This window comes from Bos grunniens, chromosome 11 (genome assembly GCF_055505025.1).
Source record: "Bos grunniens cultivar Pamir isolate PY7600 chromosome 11, Bosgru_T2T1.0, whole genome shotgun sequence".
Classification (NCBI taxonomy): domain Eukaryota; kingdom Metazoa; phylum Chordata; class Mammalia; order Artiodactyla; family Bovidae; genus Bos; species Bos grunniens.
This window is the reverse complement of record NC_141175.1, coordinates 6,184,681-6,205,739: the sequence shown is the minus strand read 5'-3', so window position 1 is coordinate 6,205,739 and position 21,059 is coordinate 6,184,681. Positions and strand designations below refer to the sequence as shown.

General features: G+C 50.0%; 1 protein-coding gene across 25 annotated transcripts in view; it reads left to right on the top strand.

The window, feature by feature from the left end:
• Window positions 1-21,059, top strand: part of PRRC2B (proline rich coiled-coil 2B) — an 84,431-nt gene that overhangs the window by 23,830 nt on the left and 39,542 nt on the right. For 17 of the 25 annotated variants that reach the window (XR_015136163.1, XR_015136161.1, XR_015136158.1 and 14 more), the window contains exons 2-9: window positions 4,401-4,570; window positions 5,556-5,733; window positions 7,760-7,862; window positions 10,139-10,211; window positions 14,167-14,310; window positions 16,189-16,430; window positions 16,887-17,008; window positions 17,443-17,585. Coding sequence is in view for 21 of the 25 variants with exons in the window: in XM_086324453.1 (XP_086180579.1) it covers window positions 4,456-4,570; window positions 5,556-5,733; window positions 7,760-7,862; window positions 10,139-10,211; window positions 14,167-14,310; window positions 16,189-16,430; window positions 16,887-17,008; window positions 17,443-17,585 (1,120 nt within the window). In the remaining 4 variants the exon portion in view is untranslated. Of the gene's footprint in view, window positions 1-4,400; window positions 4,571-5,555; window positions 5,734-7,759; window positions 7,863-10,138; window positions 10,212-13,096; window positions 13,181-14,166; window positions 14,311-16,188; window positions 16,431-16,886; window positions 17,009-17,442; window positions 17,586-21,059 lie in introns of those variants that run through there. The other 8 variants (XM_086324459.1, XM_086324458.1, XM_086324456.1 and 5 more) reach the window with 5 other exon arrangements.

The window sequence follows — 21,059 nt, the reverse complement described above, 5'->3', positions numbered from 1 at the left end:
AGAGCGGCCGGTAGTGTTCTCAAGTACATAACTTGGTTAAAAAGTGGGAAAAGGGCCTTCTAAAAAGTATGCCTATGGGTTCAGAGCAGGTGTTAGCCCAGCGTGTTCCTGTCTTGGCCTCACTGAGGGGCTTTTGTCAAAAGGAGTAGAAAGCATATTCCCTAAACGTAGTACGTGCTCAGTTAGCATTTGCTGAGGGGTTGAGTTATTTAGAGGGTGTAATTCAAGCAACAATTGTTGACGGATTAACACTCCTTAGCTCCCATTGGTTCATTTATTTTCCTTACTTTTTTCCAGGATGCCAAGAGTGGGGGTGCAGTCAGGCTCTGGTTCCCTAGTGCTTCTTGTGGGGGGACTGGTTAGTTCTGAGTGGTGTGGTGTCACCAGGAAACCCACTGAGCGCTCTGTGTCCACTCTGACCTGTGTGCACTCTGACCTCTGCCCCGGGGCCCAGGCAGTGCAGAATCAGGGAGATCTGTTTGTATCAGTGAACTGGTGGAAATTTGGACTAACGAATACTTATTCCCTAAGATTTATTTTTTATTGCGGTAACACTGGTTTATAACATTGTATGTTTTATCTGTACAACTTGGTGTTTCTATTTCTTGTGCCCCAGAGCATGCTGACCACAAGAAATGAAGTTTCCATCCATCATACAGATGATCCTCGGCCATTTTTTCCTCTTCTTGTCCCTTCCTTTCTGCTCACCACTGTTCTCTGTATCTGTGTGTGTGTTTGCTTTGGTTTCATTTATTTTTTGTTTGTTGGTTTGATTTTTGTATTCCACCTGTGGGTTGAAATCATACAATATTTGTCTTTCTACATCTGATGTATTTCATTTAGCATTATACCCTAAAGGTTCATCCTTGTTGTCACAAATGGCAGAGTTTTGTCTTGTATTTCATTGTGTATATGTATCACAACTTCTTTATTCGTTCATCCTTTTGGCTATTGTAAATAATGCTGTGATGAACATTGGGGTACATACATCTTTTCAAATTAGTATTTTCGTATTCTTTGCATAAATTCCCAGAAGTGGGATTGTCAGGATTATGTGATAGTTCAAGTCTTAATTTTTTTGACTGCCCAGAATGTCTGATGAATAATTTTTATTTCACTTGTCTTTGTTGGTTTGGTTTTTAATTCAGTAAGGAATAGTGTATCTGGATTTAAGTGGGTGATGCTGCATCTGTAGTCCTGCAAGTTGTGTGGCTGGGAGGAAGGCACCGCTGGCTTTGTTTAGAAGTGTTTGTAGGTTCAGGGGGAGCAGAGATGTGGCTGTGACTTAGTGTTTCCCACGACAGTGCTAAAGTGAGACATTCTGGAACATGCTTCTTATTAATCAGCTGTGTGACTGCAGACGTGTAGGCTGGACGTGGGGCGGAGGTTGTATCCCAGGCCCAGCTCAGGGCGTGGACACATGGCAGTGCCTGCCTGGTAAAGACGTGTTGAATGAATGAATATATTAGTTTTCTGTTGTTGCTGTGACTGATGACCATAAAACTCTAGCGGCTGAAAACAAAACAGACACATTCTGTCCTGGTTCTGGATGCTGGAAGTCTGCAGTGATGTCGCTGGGCTGAAGTCAAAGCAGCGGCAGGGCTGCGTTCTCCTGGGGGCTTTCCTGGCCTGTGCAGCTTTTCCGGGCGGCCTGCACCCCTCTGCTCTTAGTCCTCTTCCACCTTTAAAGAGCCTTACTCCAACCTGTGCTCCTGTTAACCACTCAGACTCTGACCCTCCTGCCTCCCTCTCTAAGACCCTTGTGATTACATTAAGCCCACCCGGATAATCCAGGATGATCTGTCCATTTCAGGATCCTCAATTTAATCATACCTGCAAAGTCCCTGTTGGCTGGGAAGGTAACATACTCACGGGTTCTGGGAATTAGGGCATCCACACTTCCGTTACTCAGCAGGCCGCGGGAGTGTGTGGAGAGTGCTCAGAGTCCTCAGTGGAGTAGTGCCCTACTGATGAATATGAGACTGCACCCCTCTGCCTGGGCGGCTCCCACTTTGGTGGGGCGCCCTGCTTGGACCCCTGCTGGAGCTGTAGGGCCTCCTCAGGGGTGCCCATCTATTTCCCGTGTTCAGGGCTTTTCCTTTTAGACCCAGAGTCAGCAGATTTTGCCAACCACATGTCCTGTTGCATATTCTTTGTTTTTTAAAAACAAGTGTGAAAATGGGGGGTGGAAATCATCTTTACCTTGAGGGCCTTACAAAATGAGCCATTGACTGGGGCCTGACTAGTATTTTGCCAACCCATGGTTTGGACTGAACCCTGCAGGCTGGGGCTGCCTATGGCTGTCACCTTGGGGGCAGTTTTCAAGGGCTCTTGTTAATAGTGTGATGTGTGCGCGCACGTGAGTGTATTGGGAGGGGTTCATGTTCCTACCCTAGTGAACTTTTCTATTGTTCTATCTGACAGAAACATCTGAAAATTAGATCTTATCTAGTCTTAATGGAGAATTTCAGGTGGTTTTCCATTTGAAAGCTTATTAATTACTGGTCATTTTGACATGGGACAAGATCCAGTCTCTTTCCTACAGGGCCTTGCAGCCCAGCGTTGGGAAGCAGTCTGGGGAGGTTAGTTATTACCAGTTCTGACTGTGGCAGAAACTCCCTGTGTGCAGCTTTAGAGGCGGGGATTTAAAGATAGAGGGTGTGTAGCCCCTGGCTTGTGGGCAGGCACCGGAGAGGGAGCTGGCGTGGAGCGCTCTGATGGGCCATCTTGGTGAGCACTTGCGTTTGTTTCTTCATGGGCCCGCTCTCCTTTCCTGGCCACTGCCACACTGTTGGCCTCCTGGGGCCTGAGCGCTAGGCTGCGTAGGGGCCTCTCCCTGGCCGGCTGTGGCTGCCTAAACCGGGATCTGAGTGAGGAAGGGAGTTAAGTACCCATCTTGGGTGGCTCTGTCCTGGTGGCTCACTGGTAAAGAACCCACCCATCTGCTAATGCAGGGGATGCGGGTCCCATCCCTGGGTTGGGAAGATCCTCTGGAGGAGGAAACGGCAACCCACTCCAGTATTCTTGCCTGGAGAATCCCGTGGACCGAACAGCCTGGCGGGCTACAGTTCATGGGGACCTAAGAGTCAGACGTGACTTAGTAACTAAGCCATGCCACACCGTACCTGGGTGGCTGAAGCCCTGTGGGGAGGAGAGGGGCACTTCCGTGAAGGAGGGCGACTGCTGGGTAGGTGACCCCTCCACATTGTATGCAACTCAGGACGCTCAGCCCTGGGTATCCATCGAGGTGCTGGAGTGTTTCCAGATGCAGAGCGTGTGCTTCTCTGTTCCTGCACCCGAGACAGTGACGGCAGGGCTCGAGTGTTGTGTTTCATGTGACATGAGTGGAGGGACGGATGCGCCCAGCTCACTGGCTGTGCTCCTCCGGCCGTGCTGGCTTCAGAATAGGGCGAAACGACTGCAGCAGCTACGCCGGGTGCCTGTTGTGAGTCATGGATGTTTTCACTTCCGTTTTGTCATTGAAAACAATTTTATCACTAGGCCTAAGTTGATGCTTTAGCTTTTTTCCCCATATGTTAATTCCAGTGGGAAGTAACAGTCACTTGTACAAGTTTTTGTTCTCCCACGATCAAACTTAGAACCTAAAGCCAAGGGTGAGTGTAGAATGAAAGCACTGGAGCCGGTGGTCCTCAGTGCCCGGCACGTGGCCTCACTGGGTATTTAAATCGATGAATGCCAAAGTGAACAAGGAAGGTGCTTCTGGAGGAGCCAGCGGAAAGGTAGAAGGTGGCACTCAGGAGACGCTGCTTCCTGGGCTGGCCTTTGAAGATTTTCTCCCAGTGGAGGGCAGGTGTGGACAGTACTGCCCACATGGGCTCCTCTCCCCAAGGAGGCCTGCTCTCCTGTCCATGCCTCAGAGAGCCCTGTTCTTGGTGCCTGAACAGGTGTTTCCCTCTGGGTGCTGGTTCTTTGGTTTGAAAAGCGCCCATACCAGCTGCTTCAGGTGATTTCCTGGCTGTACACTTCCTCTGGCTTGGTTTTGCTCATCCTGGGAATGGACAGCTTTCCATGAGGAAGGCGTTATTTGTGATGTTACATTGTTGTGCTACAAGGGAATGAGCCTTTGTTTTTCCACCTTGAGGAGCTGTCCTTGATTCAGAGGGCCTGATGTGTGAAGTTTACCTCTCATTGTGGCTGGTGAGTGAGAGAGTGCAGCTGATTTGCAGGCAGGGAGAGTTCCTGTCATTGGAGGTGGGGTGGTGTCTACAAGATGCTCTTTAAATGTGAGAAAGGCTGCCTGTGCGTGGGAAGGGCATCTTTCTAGGGACAGAGTCCGAAGCTTTCTTCACATCTTCAAGGAGATCCATGATCCCTAAGGATTCAGTTCACTGGATCAGAGGTTCTGGTGGATTAACACTTTTTTTCCCCCCATTTCAAAGGTAGATCGGGAGCGGTGCCGAGAAAAATTTCCTTACTAGATGACATTTCATCGCAATGTCCGATCGTTTGGGGCAAATAACCAAGGGCAAGGATGGGAAAAGCAAGTATTCGACTCTCAGCCTGTTTGACAAGTATAAAGGAAAATCAGTAGATTCAGTCAGATCCTCAGGTAAGAGCTGGTGGGGGCCCAGTACCCTGTGCTTTCCCTCAGGTGAGACTTTCGGGTCTAGGACCAGGAAAACCTAGGGTGCCCTGTCTGGTCAGACAGATGTGGTCCACACAAGCCAGTCTTCTGGGCCCATGGGGTCACCCCCATAGTTATTGGGGAGGCCATTACCCTCTACTTCTATTCCTGACTGCTGTAGCAGGATTTTTTCCTCATCTGTCTTGTCTTATTGAAGCTCTGGCTATTTTGAGCCCGATGGGTAGAATGGAATTTAATTTGCACTAGAGTTACCCTTTTTAGCTTTTGTGGTTCTGCTGTTCCGGAACTTGGTGGGAAAATTTCCTGTTGATTCTGTCCACACCCCCTGAGAATCTTTTGAGTGTCGGGGGCCCTGCTTAGGCTTGGCTGAGTCCCCGCAGCCCTGCTGTCATGAGGCCAGAGCAGTCTCCCCTTGCAGAGGGCTGGTGACCGTGTGGGATGGACGTTTTGGGGCCTGGCTCTTCACTGTGTCCTGAACTTAAACTCCCTGAGCCTACTGCCCACAAGTAACCGGAAGCCTCTGCAGTGGCTTCAGCAGCCTGTGTCTCTGAAGTCCTTGGTGAAGTGACTGCAAGTTACGACCAGGCACTTTTGTGTGTTTTTGTTTCTGTTTAAAGTATTTTTATGTATGTATTTAGCTGCACTGGGCATTAGTTGCCACACGCAGGATCTTTAGTTGCAGCATGCGGGATCTTAATTGTAGCGTGTGGGATCTAGTTCCCTGACCAGAGATTGAACCCAGCGCCCTGCGTTGGCACTGCAGAGTCTTCAGTCACTGGACCACCAGGGAAGTTCCTTCTGTGTGTGTTCATGGCAGATCTGTCCCTCGTGTTTCGTTTGGTTGCCATTGTCATCATCACTTAGAGTTTAGAAGAGCAGCTGAGTAAACCCAGCATCTCTGCTTCCGTGACTTCCTGTGCAACATCTCTTTCCATCCCTCCCCCCGCAGTTATTCCTCGACATGGCTTACAAAGTCTTGGGAAAGTTGCCACGGCCCGGCGCATGCCACCACCTGCAAACCTGCCAAGCCTGAAGTCTGAAAACAAAGGAAACGACCCCAACATCGTGATAGTACCCAAGGACGGAACAGGATGGGCAAACAAGCAGGACCAGCAAGACCCAAAGAGGTGAGAGTGAGGGGTGGGCGGTGGGCGGGAGTTGGAGGACGCCTCTTCCACCTCTTGTCCTGCTGCTGAGTTGTTTCTCGCTTCCTGGCTCCTGGAGCCAAACAGCAGGGTTTCTGTGAGCCACCTAGTCCCAGTGATCAGTGTCCCTTGTGCCTTATTAAAAAAGCCCTCGTCACTCCCAGAGGAGCTTATGCAATGACTCGAGCCAGTTCCTGCACAAGCCACTGTGGACAGAGCCGAGTGCTTGATTTTGGTTGGGGTCCCCGGGTGCTGAGCCCCAGGTGGAGAAGGAGGAGCCTTCTGCATTGAGGGATCGCAGCGCCCCACACAGGCAGGTGCCCTGCTCCCCACGACCTGGTCACTGAGGAGAGCCACACTGGGTCCAGGCACTCCGCGTCAGTATGCAGCTGCCCTGCATCGGGGACGGGCAGGAAAGCATCAGGGAGGGACATGGCGTCACTAAGGCCGGCAGGCAGAACCCGGCTGCTGGGGTTTGCTTGTCACACGGTGGAAACGGAGCAGTTTGGCCTCGTCCACCTTTGTGTCCCTGAGGTCTGGCTGCTGATACTCTGGACCCAGAAAGTAAAGGTGGCCCAGATCACGGCCTGCCAACCAGGGTCCTTTTCTCTAATTGAAAATGGCCCAAAGCTTCCTGTAGTTAATTCAGACAAGATGTAGAGAGTGAACAGATTATTTGGCCAGGTGATCGATGAGTAATAACCAAATATTGTAAACATTTCCTAACAGTCTGAATAGGAATCGTCCCGATTCATGGTATAGTGTGACTTGTAGAATCAGACACTGCTGTGTGATTTCTAGCCAGGCCATTTATTAGCTTTGTGGAAGCTGGGGAACCATTTGACTTCTGACCATCAGTGTCCTCCTGTGAAGTACAAATAACCCCTGGCTCCAGGGGCGGCTACAGGAGAGGGACGAGAAGACACGGTTTACGTGCTTGGCACAGGGCCTGGTGGGTAGCAGATGTCAATGTTACTCTTCCTGTCAATCATAAACACTGCAGCCTCTAATGAAACTGATGCTACACGTTTCAGTGTAAGCAGTGAAATGCCTCTGCTACTGCTAGTTCTAGAGAGAGAGGACAAAAGCTCGCTCCCTCCTTTTATCCAGTCTTAATGCACCGTCGGCATGGCATCAGGCAGCTTGAATGGGGCTGGTGTGCTGAAGCATGTTTGCCAGCGAGAAGTGGAGAGCGTTGGTAGTGGCGGCAGACACCGGCACTGTGTCTCTGCTGCCCCTCCCTGGTGGTCGGGGAGGTGGCCAAGTGGGGAGGGCCACCCCTGCTGGGACACGGTGTGTGGAGCACACAGAGAAGTTCGCTGTGGTTTTATCTGTCATGGAAGAGAACCTGGAGATTGGCACATTCTAGGCCTTTCGCCTGTGTCATTAGAAGAAAGCAGTGGATCCACATGTGTTGTCATAGAAAGATGTCGGGTACGGAGTAAAACACAAGTTACTGAGGTGTGTGTGTGGTGTTAAACCACTTGTGTTAAAAAGTACTATGCTAACGTGTGTAGAAAAATCTGCTAGAGTTTCTCTCTGGAGGATGAGATGGTGACACATTCTGTATTGTGTGTATTTATTTTTGCCTTGAGCATATATTTTTTTTCATAAACCAATAGGTTAAAAAAAAAAAATCTCCTGTTTCAGAGTGGTCAGCCCCTGAGGAGCTGTGAACCCTTGGTCAGGAGTGAGAGGCGGGGGCCCCTCCACCCACCGCTGTAGCCGCCCTTGTGGCAGATCCTCCGTCTCTTTGTTGTTCGCCCCTTTGTTGTTCACAGCGGGCTTTCAGTCTTTGCAGACAGAAGCTGTGCAGGAAGGCAGAGAACTGGCCATCCTGTTAGGGGTCGGTGAGCAGACCTCATATGTGGTCCAGTTTCTCGTTCTCTTGGTCAGCCTAGGAGTCTGCCGGGTGGAGGTATTTTTATCCGCCAGAGGAGGTTGGAGTGTGGAGGGACCCTGAGGCCATGGCCTGTCTGATCCTCATGTGTGTCCTGCCTTTGTCCAGTTCCAGTGTGACGGCCTCTCAGCCGCCGGAGTTGCTGCCGCAGCCGGGTTTGCAGAAATCTGTCTCCAATTTGCAGAAGCCGACACAGTCGATCAGTCAGGAGGTAGGTGCTGGGGACCCTGTCGCCGAGAAGGGTGGCTCCGTGTGACCTGCCCAATCCAGAGGCCAACCTGAAGAGTGACTTTCAAGAAAGACCCAGATTCAGGATAGAATGTAGATGCCTAGCTGGATTCCTGTTGGCTTAGCTCAAGGTGAGTCACCTGAGCAGCTGCATGCTAGATCCGGGCCCCCCAGTGTCTCCCTGGAAGCGAGAGCCATAAGGAGACAGCAAGCATTAGGCCACAGGAGGTTCAACAGTCTGGTGAGTTTAGAAAGCAAAACAAAGCAGTCGCCTTCACTGGGTTTTCTTAGTGTCAGACTTTCTCTCTGTATCTTCAGTATGCTGATGTGTCCTGGGTCTCCAGGTGAAGGACATTGTGGACAGCAGTCCCTGAATTTACTTGTCCTTGGAAATGTCTTTTAGCAAACTGTCTCTGGGGACTAGCGTTTCTCAGAACACACTTTGTGGAATAATGAGGTATAATCCTTCATTTGTTGATGTATTTCAGACACCTCTAAACAGAAAATCATGGTTAATCAAGAAGTCTTACTGTACTTGGTCCATCAGCATCTGTGGGTACAGAGGCTGGTAGCTGGAAATCTGGACAGATACCTGGCACTCGCTGGCTGTCTTAAAAAGAACCACTCTGGGGGGAACATTCATGGCTTTGCCAGAGGGACACCCTCCTCCAGCCAACACTGAACTGTGCTTTAATTATTATTATTTTTTGAACTGTGCTTTTAAATCAAAGGAAAAGAAGAAAAAAAAAATCTACGTTCATGTGAGACTCCATGTTCACCAGCCTAAGTCCACTGAGGCGTGTTGAACAGTGGGTATCATGGAGTTCGTGTCTCTTTCCCAGATTTGAGACCGAGTGCAGTTAAGGGGCCTTGGTTGTTTCTGCAGCCCCGGCTCTATGTCAGAGCTGGCTCTTCGAGCCTGTTGGAGATGAGCTCACCGCGTCCCTGCCGCGCAGTGCCTGGGCTCCCGTGGAGCATGGGTGCTCTGGGACTGTTGGGGTTGGGTCTGGCCATGCCCTGGAGCCAGCCCGCGGCCCCTCTGTCTGGCGCTTCCTGGCTTTCCTCTCCTGCAGAGATGGTGAGAGGAAGAGACCCCCAGTGTTTTCCGGCTTTGAAACCTCATCTCAGAGGCAGTTCGACTCTGGGCACGCGATTTGCTGCAGTGTTAGTAACCCTTCCTTGGCCGGCCCCATAGGCCTTCTCTTCCAGTTTGGTGCCCTTGGTGGGTGAGGGCCAGGGGCCCTGTGACTGCAGACGCCAAGGGGGTGGCTGTGGGATAGCAGTGACCTGGGGCCTCTGCCTCCTGGTCTGGGGGCCTACCTCCGGCCCCCAGCTGTTCAGACTCCCCAGGGCTTGTGGGCATTCCAGGTCACTGGGGCAAGTGTTTGATAAATGAGTTGTTGCACCCGGTCAGCTCTGCCTTGCAGGCTGGAGAGACTACCGTCTGCCCTGAGCGTGTGTGGAGGTGGCAGCAGGGGAGGAAAGAAGGAGGAAATTATTTGATCTGGGATCCAGTCCAGTGGGTGATGAGCCGTCACGCTGCGTCAGCTTGGTTTTGTGTATCTTTACCTTCAGTTGTTAAGGCACGTTGCTGGGAGAGGCAGCTGAGCTCAGTGGTTGGGGACCTGAAGGGGCTTTGGACCCTGGCAGGGTGGGAACAAGTCCTGGTCCTCCCTCCCTAGTTGGGTGTCTAACCCAGGTGACCCTGGTGTGCCTGGCACCTGGTCTGCATGTAGGGAGCTTTCAGCAAAGCTGCGCCTAGCTGGCGAGCCCAGGTTAGGCGGGAGTGGAAGGCTGGGCTTGGGGAGTCGGGCCTTGGAAGATGACAATAGCCATGGGAAGTGGTTCTGGGCTGGCCAGCGACACAGCAGGCACGTCAGCTTTCCCACGCGTGTGTTCTCTTAGCAGTGGCAGTTTTTAAGGTACGCACTGGAGTTGGGTTTGGTCTTGTCCCTGGAGCAAGACAGAGGAGCTCTGTGTGGGCACGTGTTCCAGGCTGTGGCTCCGGCTCTGCTCTGTGACCGTGGGCTGGCCGCTTGCCCTCCGGCCTGCTCTGTATCTGTCATGTGGCCAGTGCTTCCTGAGCCCGGGCTGCTTCCTGAGTGGAAGGCTATGTGGCAAGCACGTGTGCTTGGGTCCTGCCCAGCTGGTGGTAGTGGGTACAGCGATGTAGCCTCGGGGCACCTTGCTGTGACACGGTCGGGGCATGGACAGCAGCCCGCTGGGCTGGCCCTGTTCTCATTCTCTTCCTTCTTTCAGAATACAAATTCAGCTCCAGGTGGACCAAAGTCATGGGCACAGCTGAATGGAAAGCCAGCAGGACACGAAGGTGGTAAGTGAGCATGTGGTGTCGCACTGGGTTGTGGGAGGGACGAGTACCTTTTCTGGACTGTCCCAGTTCAGTCCAGGCAGTCTTTAGCCTGAAGCTTTGTGGACTCTCCTTGCTGAGCGAGGTACTGCCTTTGCCTGGGACGGAGGCGCTGATTCTGCGGACCATGTCAGCTCTCTGGTCTCATTGAACATTATCACTGAAGACAGTCCCCCAGGTGTGCGGAGGAGACCCCAGCGCTGGCCCTGCACACCCTGGTTGGCTGAGCTGCTAAAGGAACAAGTCCTCACTCAGCGAGCACCCGCCTCCTCCCTGCCCCACCAGGGAGAGGCTGGCTTGCGGCCCGGGTTTGTAAATCAGCAGCCCTGGGAGCTGAGCTGCTAGCTTTTGGACGGTGGCACCGGAGCAGGCAGAGGTTACGTGGGGTTTGTTGCCATAGTGTCCTGCCTGACACAGGGAGACACACTCAGACAGCTGTTCAGCCCAGGGATGGCGGAGGGCGCGTGGGAGGAGGAAGTGTCCAGAGCCTTAGGTCAGTGCTGAGTGGCACGCTGAGATGGCCCCAGGGCAGGCCAGGGTACAGTGGCTGCGTGGTGCGGCGGGGGGCTGGGCTGTGGGCCCAAGGTCAGCAGGTGTTTTTGCAAGGAGCCAAACATCCGGATTTCTCTCTGGACTCTCCTGGTTTTCCAGTATTGGGGGTGTGTTTCTAGCACAGCGTGGCACCAGGCAGCGCTCCGAGCTGGAAGAAGAGGGATGGAGGTGTGAGCAGCTCGACCACAGCTGCCCTTTCCTCCGTGACCAGCGCAGGCCACCGTCTTTACCCTCAGCCCTGTCCTGGCATTGCCTCTGTCTTCTGCGCATCCCTGCCGGCCGAGGCCTTGCCAGGCCTCACATGTCATGGTTGAGAGTAGACACCAGCTCCACGCGCCAACTGCCCTGCGCACCTGGCTGCTCTCATGCCCTGAGCACGGGCCCTTCTGGGTTGGGTTGCCATGCAGGTGAAGACTCGCCCCTTCCTCCGTCTCCAGTGGGGATGTCAGTCAGTTGGTGTGGCGGGGACACGCAGCTCCAGCCGGGAGGGCGAGGTGGAGGGAGCCAGACAAGCAGAGAGGGGTGGGTGGGGGGTGTGACAGGGCCTTTCAGACCTACACAAGGTCCTTCCAGAGGCTTTGTGGAGACCGTTCACTGGGCTGTTCACAGTGGGTCTTTGCTCTCTGTACCCTCTATTTCTGTGAAGTTGAAGTATTTTTAAGTAAGTTCAATGAACTTGTTTTTAATGAACAGGAACAATAGAGGTTACTTGAATTAAAGTTGGCACAGCTCTTATGGAGGGCAGCCTGGCACTGCCTATCAGTACCAGCCTGATACCCTCTGACCTGGCAGTTCCTCTGTGGGGCGATCACCCTGCAAGTGATACCTGTTACAGCTGTGTGACACAAGATCTCACTGCCACATTGTAATCGCAAAAGATTGGAAGCAGCCACTTGAAATGTCCATCAAATTATGGTACTTTAATGAAATGCTGTTTGGCTAGAAGGAAAAAAATGCAGTTTTCTACTGATCTGGCAAGCTTTCCAGGACATATTCTTAAGTGAAAAAAGCGTAGAATAGTACGTAGAGTATTTTATCATTTGTGCAAAAAATCAGGATGAGAGAAAATACGTTTCTAGAAAATGTATGTGCATTAAAAAAAAAATCTCTGGAGGGAAACATAAGAGGAAGGAAGAGAGGGAACAAAACAGAAAAATGCATATTTTGTGAGGACATTTGATGTAGCTCAGGGCTTCCCTGGTGGCTCAGACAGAAAAGAATCTACCTGGAAAGCTGGAGACCCCAGGTTCAGTCCCTGGGTTGGGAAGATCCCCTGGAGAAGGAAATGGCAACCCACTCCAGTATTCTTGCCTGGAAGATCCCATCGACGGAGGAGCCTGGCGGGCTGTAATCCACAGGGTCGCAAAGAGTCCCACACGACTGAGCAACTGACACTTTCACTTTTCTTTGATGTGGAAAGATTGGGTACCTGGGTGGGAGGAGGGTTTCTGTTGATTCTTCTTTAAGGCTTTTTACCTTTGAACCTTTTGATTTACTTATGGAAATAAAACTTGGTTTAGAAAATAATTCTAAAACACAGTAAAATATCCTGTCAACATGTGGTAGCTCGTCTGGGAGGCGGCAGAATCCAGTAGCCCAAGAGGAAAGAAAAGACGTGTGCTGACTATGACCCCTTCTACGCGGGGGTTACAGCCTGTGAGGCTTCCAGGGCTGTGCACAGACATTGTCACGACTTTGGCACTGTTGAGGTTCTTCCGGAGTTGACAGACTCTGCATGTGGAGGGTGGTCCCGGGCCTGTTTCACCTGGACCAGGCCCAGGCCTAGGCCTGCCTGTGTGGTTCAGGCAGAGGCCGGAGGCGCGTGGCCCGCGGGCTCTGCTGCCTGAAGCACCAGCAAGCAGGTCCCTCTGGGGCCGTGCGAGAAGCCCCTGACTGTGCTGTTTCCGCTCCTCCTGGCAGAGAGCAGAGGGCAGGAGGGAGTGCTGGGTGAGCATTACCTTAGGAGTATGACTTTGCTGTGAATGCTGGAGTTCTTCACCTTCTCCTTTTTATCTCTGGAGGGCAAGTTTTATTCATGATTAGAATATCAGCTTCATGATTATCAAGACAGGAAAAAAGTACTAGGCTTTTATTGTTTTTTTGGTTATTATTTTGACTTCACACTGTCTACTTTTTTGTGTGTGTGTGGCCACATGACATGTGAGATCATTCCTTGACCAGGGATGGAACCCATGCTCCCCTGCAGTGGGAGCTCGGAGTCTTAACCCCTGGACCACCAGGGAAGTCCGTCTGTTCATGCTTTTAAAGTATTGACTTTCATATTTCACTCCTGCCAGTGACCTTTTGATACAGTGAGGCAACTGTGAGAGCAATGGTCCTCCTTCGTGACACCTGGCGATTGTCTCTCAAGTGAATCATTGGTTAGTAATGTGTCTGTTTACCCCCCTGGTGGGTTCATTTGACCCCCCCCTGGACCTTTTTACTAAGGGGGATGGTGAACGGATGGCCACCTTGAGCTTCTGCACTAACCCTACTGCCTCTTTCTCTCAAAGTCTGCTGTCGTCAGCAGGTCCTCTGATCAATGATTCCTAGGGACAGACTTGGGTCTGTCTGGGGGTCAAGGTGAGCCACGGTTGGATATTTTACTGTGTAATGTTGCTGCTGTTAAGTTTGTGTGGTGCTGCACATGCGCTGTGTGTTCCCTGAAGGGACCAGTCCCGCTCCAAGCCCTAAAATGCATCACTTTTCAGTACCCGTTCATCGAAGAGATGATCGCAGGGTCCCAGTGCTCCTTGCTCTGAGTGGTAGGAGCGACGCTCAGGAAAGGCTATTTCTCTGCAGGGGTTGATAGTGTTGGGCACTGAATGAAAGAACAAGGAAAGAAGTTGTTCCTGGGATTATAAGAGTTAGAGTGTTTGGCCTTGCAGAACTTGAGGAGCTTTGTAGGAAATGGTTTACTAGAGTGGACAGACAATCCAGGAGGCAGTGTGAGCTGTGAGGTGTTGGGGAGGGGCATTACCTCCACCCAAAAGCTGCTGACTCCACTGGATAGGTTTCCCCAAAGACCATGCTTGGCTCCCCCTGCCCAGGACCACCGCCGAAAGGACGATACTGCCTTCCTCCAGGAGTGGGAAGGAAGGCTCAGACCACAGTAGCTGCCATACCCAACCCCTGCTGTCTGTGACCAGCTCTGGCAGGGGGCCTGCTGCGGTCTGCAGGCAGCCTCCCCTCGTCACCCTCAGGAAACCCTGGTGCCACTCTGTGGGCACAGAAGGCCAGCACAGACGGCACCGCGGGAAGCAGCGCCCTCAGAGTGGTGGGGCCGCCAGTGTGCTCCAAGGCTGAAGCAGAGAACCATGGACCCCAGTCTCACCTGCCCCCTGAGTCTTTCTGATTCTCTTGACAGGTTTAAGGGCCTCAAGCCGACTGTTATCCTTCTCTCCCGAGGAATTTCCGACGCTGAAAGCAGCTGGAGGGCAGGACAAGGCTGGCAAAGAAAAGGGCGTCTTAGATCCGTCGTATGGGCCAGGACCAAGCCTCCGCCCTCAGAGTAAGTGAGCTGCAGCCCCCGTCTGGGAACAGGAGAGTTCCCCTTCAGCTTCTACCTCTCAGACACGAGCCATCTCTCAAGCAGCCAGGCTCCTTGCCTGGAGAGCACAGCTGCCGATCCTGTACCGGGTCCTTGTGTCTGTGCACTCACTTCCCGCGCTGGGCTGAAGGTCGCGCCTCCCTTCCTGTCCTTTGGGTCAGTCCAGGCCTGTGTCCGTCTTCCCAGCAGTCATCGGAGGCTGTGCTGTGCCTGGGTGGTCACGGCAGGGACAGCTGGACCAAGGGTCAGTTAACTTGATTCCCAGTTCAAGAGCTTATCTTCTAAGCAGTGGTTTCCAGAGCTAGCTGAGTCCTGTCAGAATCACTTGGGCGTTCGTTAAGTCTGATTTCCAGCCCTCTCCTACCCCCTAGCCGAATTAGAATCTGTTTTTTAACATGTTTCTCTGGTTGAGTAGCCAGCCCAGCACTCATCTCCATGGCCCCTCATCTGGGGTCTGGCCAAGGGGTAAGCAGGGTTGTGTAGCAATTCTTATCGGTAATACTTTTTTTTTTCATAGCCTTGGGTGGTTAGAATTTAAGGTGTTGTTTGGGAATGGGATTTTCCATCAGTTTTAATCACGGATTCTGAAATAGCCCTTGAGGTGGGGAGTTGATCAGGTTTTGAAATATGAGAGACTTTTTTATCTGCTTGTTTTGATTAATTCCCAAGTTATCCCAGAGTCAGAATGGATATCCTATAAATGAAATGATCACCATGCAGCTCTTTGATAAAACATACTGTCTTCTCAGTGGTCTATGCTGGGTTATTTTGTTTGTTCCAAATATATAATCAGATTTCTTAGGCTAAAAACATCAACTTTCTGGGATTAATTAAGATGAGCTGCTGTAGGACTGTAACAGTTTAGAACTAGAAGAAGCTTCTGGAATCAGTTCTGTCTCATTGTTTGAGAAGATGAACAAGCAGATGACCTTGGGTGACCAGGGCTTGGCTAAGGTCATGTACAAGGGGACTGAAGAGTTGGGAACAGAGTGACTTTGTGGCTCCGATCCTGGGTTCCATTCTCTTAGGGGTCAAGTACTCAAGGACCTTTCATGTTTCAACTTCTGTAACTATAAGTTGACTAAAAAGAGAAGTCTTTTTGGCTCATCTGATTCCTTGTTGGCCTATAATCCCACCAGGTTTTGCTACGTTGAGCAGGAGAAAGCATCATCTTAAAACGATGGTCAGAGAGGGTTGGCAAATTTCAGTCTGTGAACTGCAGGAGGTTCCCCCAGGCCACTGTGGGAGCAGGTGGGATGAGGCCTGGGCAGGGGGGCCCAGACCCTTCCAGCCCCTACTTGAGGGAACCAGTAGCTGTTTTCTACATCACATCTAGGAAGTCCCTGACTAGAGTTAGCACTGCTGAGCAGCGTTTGAACTTGCGTCAGGAACTCTGGTTCCAACATCAAGTCCAGTGCCAAGCCCGGTACCAATCCCAATGGGACTGGGTCAGTATTAGTGGAAACAGTGGCCCAAGACTGCTCTTATGGGACCTTCTGGGTCTCTTTGGGGTGTTAGGTCTCAGGTTGTGTGATCTCTGAGTTGATGAAGGAAGACCACCCCTTGTTTACACTTGCCTTCCCTCTGAGGAGACTGTGTTTTGTGTTTCTCTGACAGTCAGACACCCTCAGCAGTTTCATACTATTGGCCAGATGTCTGCCTCCCACCTTCCCTTACAGACTTGACCAGTCGACTCAATTCTTCACTTTGGGTTTTTTTTTTGTTTTTTTTTTTTTAATTTTTGGTGAGTGAGGGGGGTCCCTTGACCTTCAGAACCTCATACAATCCCTCCTCCCCCCTCCTCTTTCCTCTCCCCTTTTGCCCCCTTTCCATTTCCAGATGTGACAAGCTGGAGGGAGGGCGGTGGGCGAAACATAATTTCTGCCACGTCTCTGAGCGCCTCCCCAACTGAGCTGGGCAGCAGGAATTCGAGTGCGGGAGACGGAGCCCCCTCCTCGGCGTGCGCCAGCGAGTCTAAGGACCCCTCGCTCCGCCCGCCTCAGCCTGTCCGCAGAGGGGCTTCACAGTTCTTGGGGAGTGTATACCACCCACCTACATACCATGACATGCTTCCTGCCTTTGTAAGTCTTCGGAGTGTGCATTCTGTCCCCACAGAGTCAGATCGTTCATGTCCAGCAGAACCTACTTCACGGGGTTGAATGTCCTCCGTGGGCGTCCCCCATCCCCGCCCAGTCTCTCTGCCCTGGTGCCTTACCCTGAAGGTTTCCATTGCTTTTGCATTTTCATTCCCCCTGTTTCAAATTTTAAGGGCCTCTGGCTTCTTTCCCTGGTGATGCGGATGTTATCTTAACCTTGGTTCTTTTAGAAGAAGGAGAGGCAGGTATTCCCCAAGACACAAGTCCCCAGATTTGTGTACTGATGGCAGGAAAAATGGGGGAGATGGTGATAGGATTAATTGGGAAACCCCAAGACTTTCCTGTTTCTGTTTCCCATTTGCCAGAACAAATTCTGGTGCCAGTGGAACTTAGACTCTGGGCCATTACTGGAAAACCCTGTTCATTGATGTTATGTTTCAGATGTGTTCGCCACAGTCATCAGAGAACCAGGGTACAGTGGAACGAGGATCTTTTCCCCTTCCTCAGCTCCGTCTTGAACCCCGTGTTCCTTTTAGACAGTTCCAGATGAATGACCAAGACGGGTAAGGCCATTGCATTGTAGTCACGGATGTAGAAGTCACCCTGGTTGGTGATATTGGGACAGTACAGTGGGTTTACATAGGAAAGTGCTTTGAGACCTCAGAAGCTAGAGACCCACCTGATACTCCAGGGTGTGTGGGAGGGCTGGCCTCTGGGGCAAAACGAGAGGAGGGGTTGTGAGTTCAGGTTCCTGATAGTTGTTTATTGCTGTCACCGTAGATTTAACACCGAGCATCTAAAACTGTAAAATGAAGCAGAACTTCTCTTGGGGATGTATTTGTTGATTATATGTTCTTTAAAAAGGGGAGGATTATAATATCAAGGGCACACGTGAACCTTTGCAGTGAGGGATGTAGTTTTGGAGAAGTATTTGGGTTTGCTTCCATCTGTGTATTTGACACCAGCCCAGCGTCTTTACCCTTCTCTCTGTCATCAGAAAAGAAAATAGACTGGGAGTGAGCCGCCCGATCCGTCCACTGAGGCCGCTGGTGGAGCGGGTGCCACGACCCACCATCGTCAATGCAGAAAACCTGAAGGGCCTCGATGACCTGGACACTGACGCCGACGATGGCTGGGCAGGTGGGTGGTGGCATTTGCCTGTGGGCTCTCGACTGGCGGTTCAGCAGGCGGGGATTGCACTCTTGTTTCTGCTTCTTGCCAAGGTTGGCAGTTCCTGTGACAGAGTCTACGGGGACCCCTGAGGGCAGGGGGCAGCAGACAGCCTTGGGCCCTGAGAGATCCTTGCTGGTACCCTTACCAGCAGTTGCTTCCTCACGCAGCCACGTTGTCTGTCTTGGTCTTTCATCTTACTCTTGGAGGGAGAAAGAGTTTTTGTAACGAAAGAGTTAAAACAGGAGTGTGATGAGCCCCACACAGTGCCCTGTCACTGCATTTCAGCAAGTTCCAACATTCTTCATTCTCATAATCACCCACACTCCTGATCTGATTATTTTCTTTAAAAATTCTTTTGGATGTTTGTTTCCAAGTAAAAGGCACACATTTAGTTGTACAGTTTTGGTAAACCCATTTGCTTGAGCAGCACAGCCACGTCAAGACACAGTGCTCACTTGTCCCTTCCCAGCCAGTCTTCCTCCTGACTCTGCCCAAGGCCTCCCCCTTCTGATGAATCCTAACTGCAGATGGGTGGAGTGGTGCAGCTTTCCTTCAGCTGTAAGGTTTGTGAGATCCATCAATGTTATTACATATGTCCGTGGTTGCTTTTAATTACTGAGGTATGTGTCATTGTATCAAATCCTGTAATTTGCCCGAAAGTTTATTATGGATGCTGTTGTCCTTTCTCTTGAGTTAATATCCAGTAGTGGAGTCGTTGGTTAAAGAGGAGGTGTGTGATTAGGTTTGTCAGAAGCACGCAGACCTCCGTGGTGGCTGGTGTGCACTCCAGCGGCAGTTCTGAGAATTTGGCTCTGCATCCTTACAGTGCTCTGATGTTCATCTCTTTAATTTTAGCCATTCCAGTGGGTGTGTAGCGTTAGCTCATTGTGCTTTTAATTTGCATCTTGCTGATGAGTAATCATACACTCGTTTTCATGCCGATTTGGCTACTGGTATCTTTTTTGAGTGTTCAGATACACATCCTTGGAGACTTAACATTTCACAAAAGTTTTGATCCATTTTCTCAGCACTGCGTTTTGATTAGCAGAAGTTTTAAATTTTGGTGAAGTTTAACTTATAAATTTGTGTTTTTTATGGTTTATTGTGTCTTTTATAAAAATCTTTGTCCCTCCTGGTGGCAAAGAAACTCCCTTATGTTTTATAATTTTAACACTGATTTTTAGATGTGTGGTCCATGTATTAATTTGTATATGGTGTGAGATGGGAGTCAGGGTTCATTTTAATCCAACAGGATACCCAGTTGTTCTACACCATTTGTGACAAGACTCCTCTTTCCCTGTGGCATTGCTTTGACACCTTTGCCAACAGTTGATTGATCACATAAGTGTGGGCCTAATTCTGGACCCTGTTTGTTCTATTTATTCATCCTTATGCAATACCACACTGTAGCTCTGTAGTAAGTTAGTGTAAGTTTCCCAGCTTTGTTTATTTTTAAGGTTATTTTACTCTTCTAAGTCCATTTTCATATAATTTTAGAATCTTTTTTTAAAAAAATGATGTATGTAAGATTTGTAATGATATAGATATCACTCTTTTTCATCCCTGATAATTAGGTAATTTGTATTTTTTTCTCTTGTTCACTTCTGCCAAGAGCTCATTAGTTTTACTCATCTTTACAAAAAGCTTTTGGCTTTAGTTTTCTCCATTGTTTTGATTATTTTCTAGTTCACTGATCATTTTAATTGGAACTTTCTAGATTTCTCATTTAATTCCATTGTAGTCACAAGGACGTATTCTGTGTGACTTCCATTCTTTCCAGTTTATTAAGACTGGTTTTATCACTAAGATACGTGGTCTGTTTTGGTGAATAGTCCAAGTGCATTTGAAAAGAGTGTATTCGATAGTTGGATATCACATTCTCTATGTATCAGTTTAGTCAGGGTGGTTGGTAGTGTTGTTCATAACATTTTTGTCTAGTTCTATCGTTACTGAAAGTAAGGTATTAGACTGTCTACTACAATTGCAGATTTATCTGTTTCTCCCTTTAATTCTGTCAGTTTTTGCTTCATTTATTTTGAAGCTGTTCCACACATTTTTTATTTTTATGACTGATGTGCTGACCGTTTATATTGTTTTCACATACTCTTCATCTCTCCTAACACTTCTTGCTTGGAGTCTGTTTCACCCAGTGTCAGATCATTGTTCTGACGGTATTTATTGCTGTCGTGCTGTGTTTTTGCACCCACACCCTTCAGCCCACTTGTGTCTGTATGCAGCGCGAGGCTCTGGGAGATGGTATGTGATCATACTTGCTTTGTTGTCAAATCTAACTCTAACTGGATTGGGCTTTTTGTCACATCCCTTTTTTCAGTGATATAATTCATGTGACAGATTTTCGTATTATGTAAAATTTGCCCCCTTAAAGTCTACCATTCAGAGATTATTAGTATATTAACAAGTTTGTGCAGTCATCCCCACTGTTGAATTCCAGAATATTTCCATCACCCACAGAAGAAGCCCCATACCCATGAGCACTCACTCCCAGTGACCCCTCCCTCCACACACAGCCTCTGGCAAGCACCATCTACTTTCTGTCTGTGGATTTACGTGTTTTGGATGTTTTGTACAAATGGAGTCTCACAGTAGGCTATGAGGCCTTTCACACCTGGCTCCATCACTCAGCATGATGTCTTCAGGGGTCATCATGTTGTAGCGTGTGTGTGAACTTTTTTTTTTTTAATATGGCCAAATCCTGTTCCATTGTGTGCATCTGCTGCATTTTGTGTACTTGCTCATCAGTTGATGGACACGTTCTGCCGCCTGAGCCACTCGGGTTGGGGAAGGCCCTGGGGTGAAGCAGCCACTCTCAGATCTCACCTCTCGGGAGTGTGTGTTGGCAGGGAGGCCTCCTGGCTGGTTTCTACCTGCTTCTGCTCACTCCTCACCTTCTAACACACTTGCAGAAAACTTGGTCTGCACAGATTTAAGGACTGTTTTCTTAACAGCATTAATTTAACCAGGGAGGCTACTGTGCTGTGACCAAAGCCAGTACTGTCTTTCGCTTGTATTTTTGTTGGTGTTGTTTGTTTAATTTATTTATTTTTTAATTGAAGGATAATTGATTTACAGAATTTTGTTGTTTTCTGTCAATCTTCAACATGAGTCAGCCATAGGTGTACATATAGCTCCTCCCTTTTGAACCTCCCTCTCTCTCCCCATCCCCCCCCTCTAGGTTGATACAGAGCCCCTGTTTGAGTTTCCTGAGCCAGACGGCAAATTCCCGTTGGCTATCTATTTTACATATGGTCACTTGTATTTGTTTTAATATGATATATGTTTATTTGGCTGCATCACGTGTTCGTTGTGGGATCCAGACCCCTGAGCAGGGGTCAGGCCTGGGCCCCTGCATTGGGAGCGTGGGGTCTTGGTCTGTGTCCTCCACCTCTCTCTGCAGTGTGTGTTCTGGTGGTGGCAGCCGGG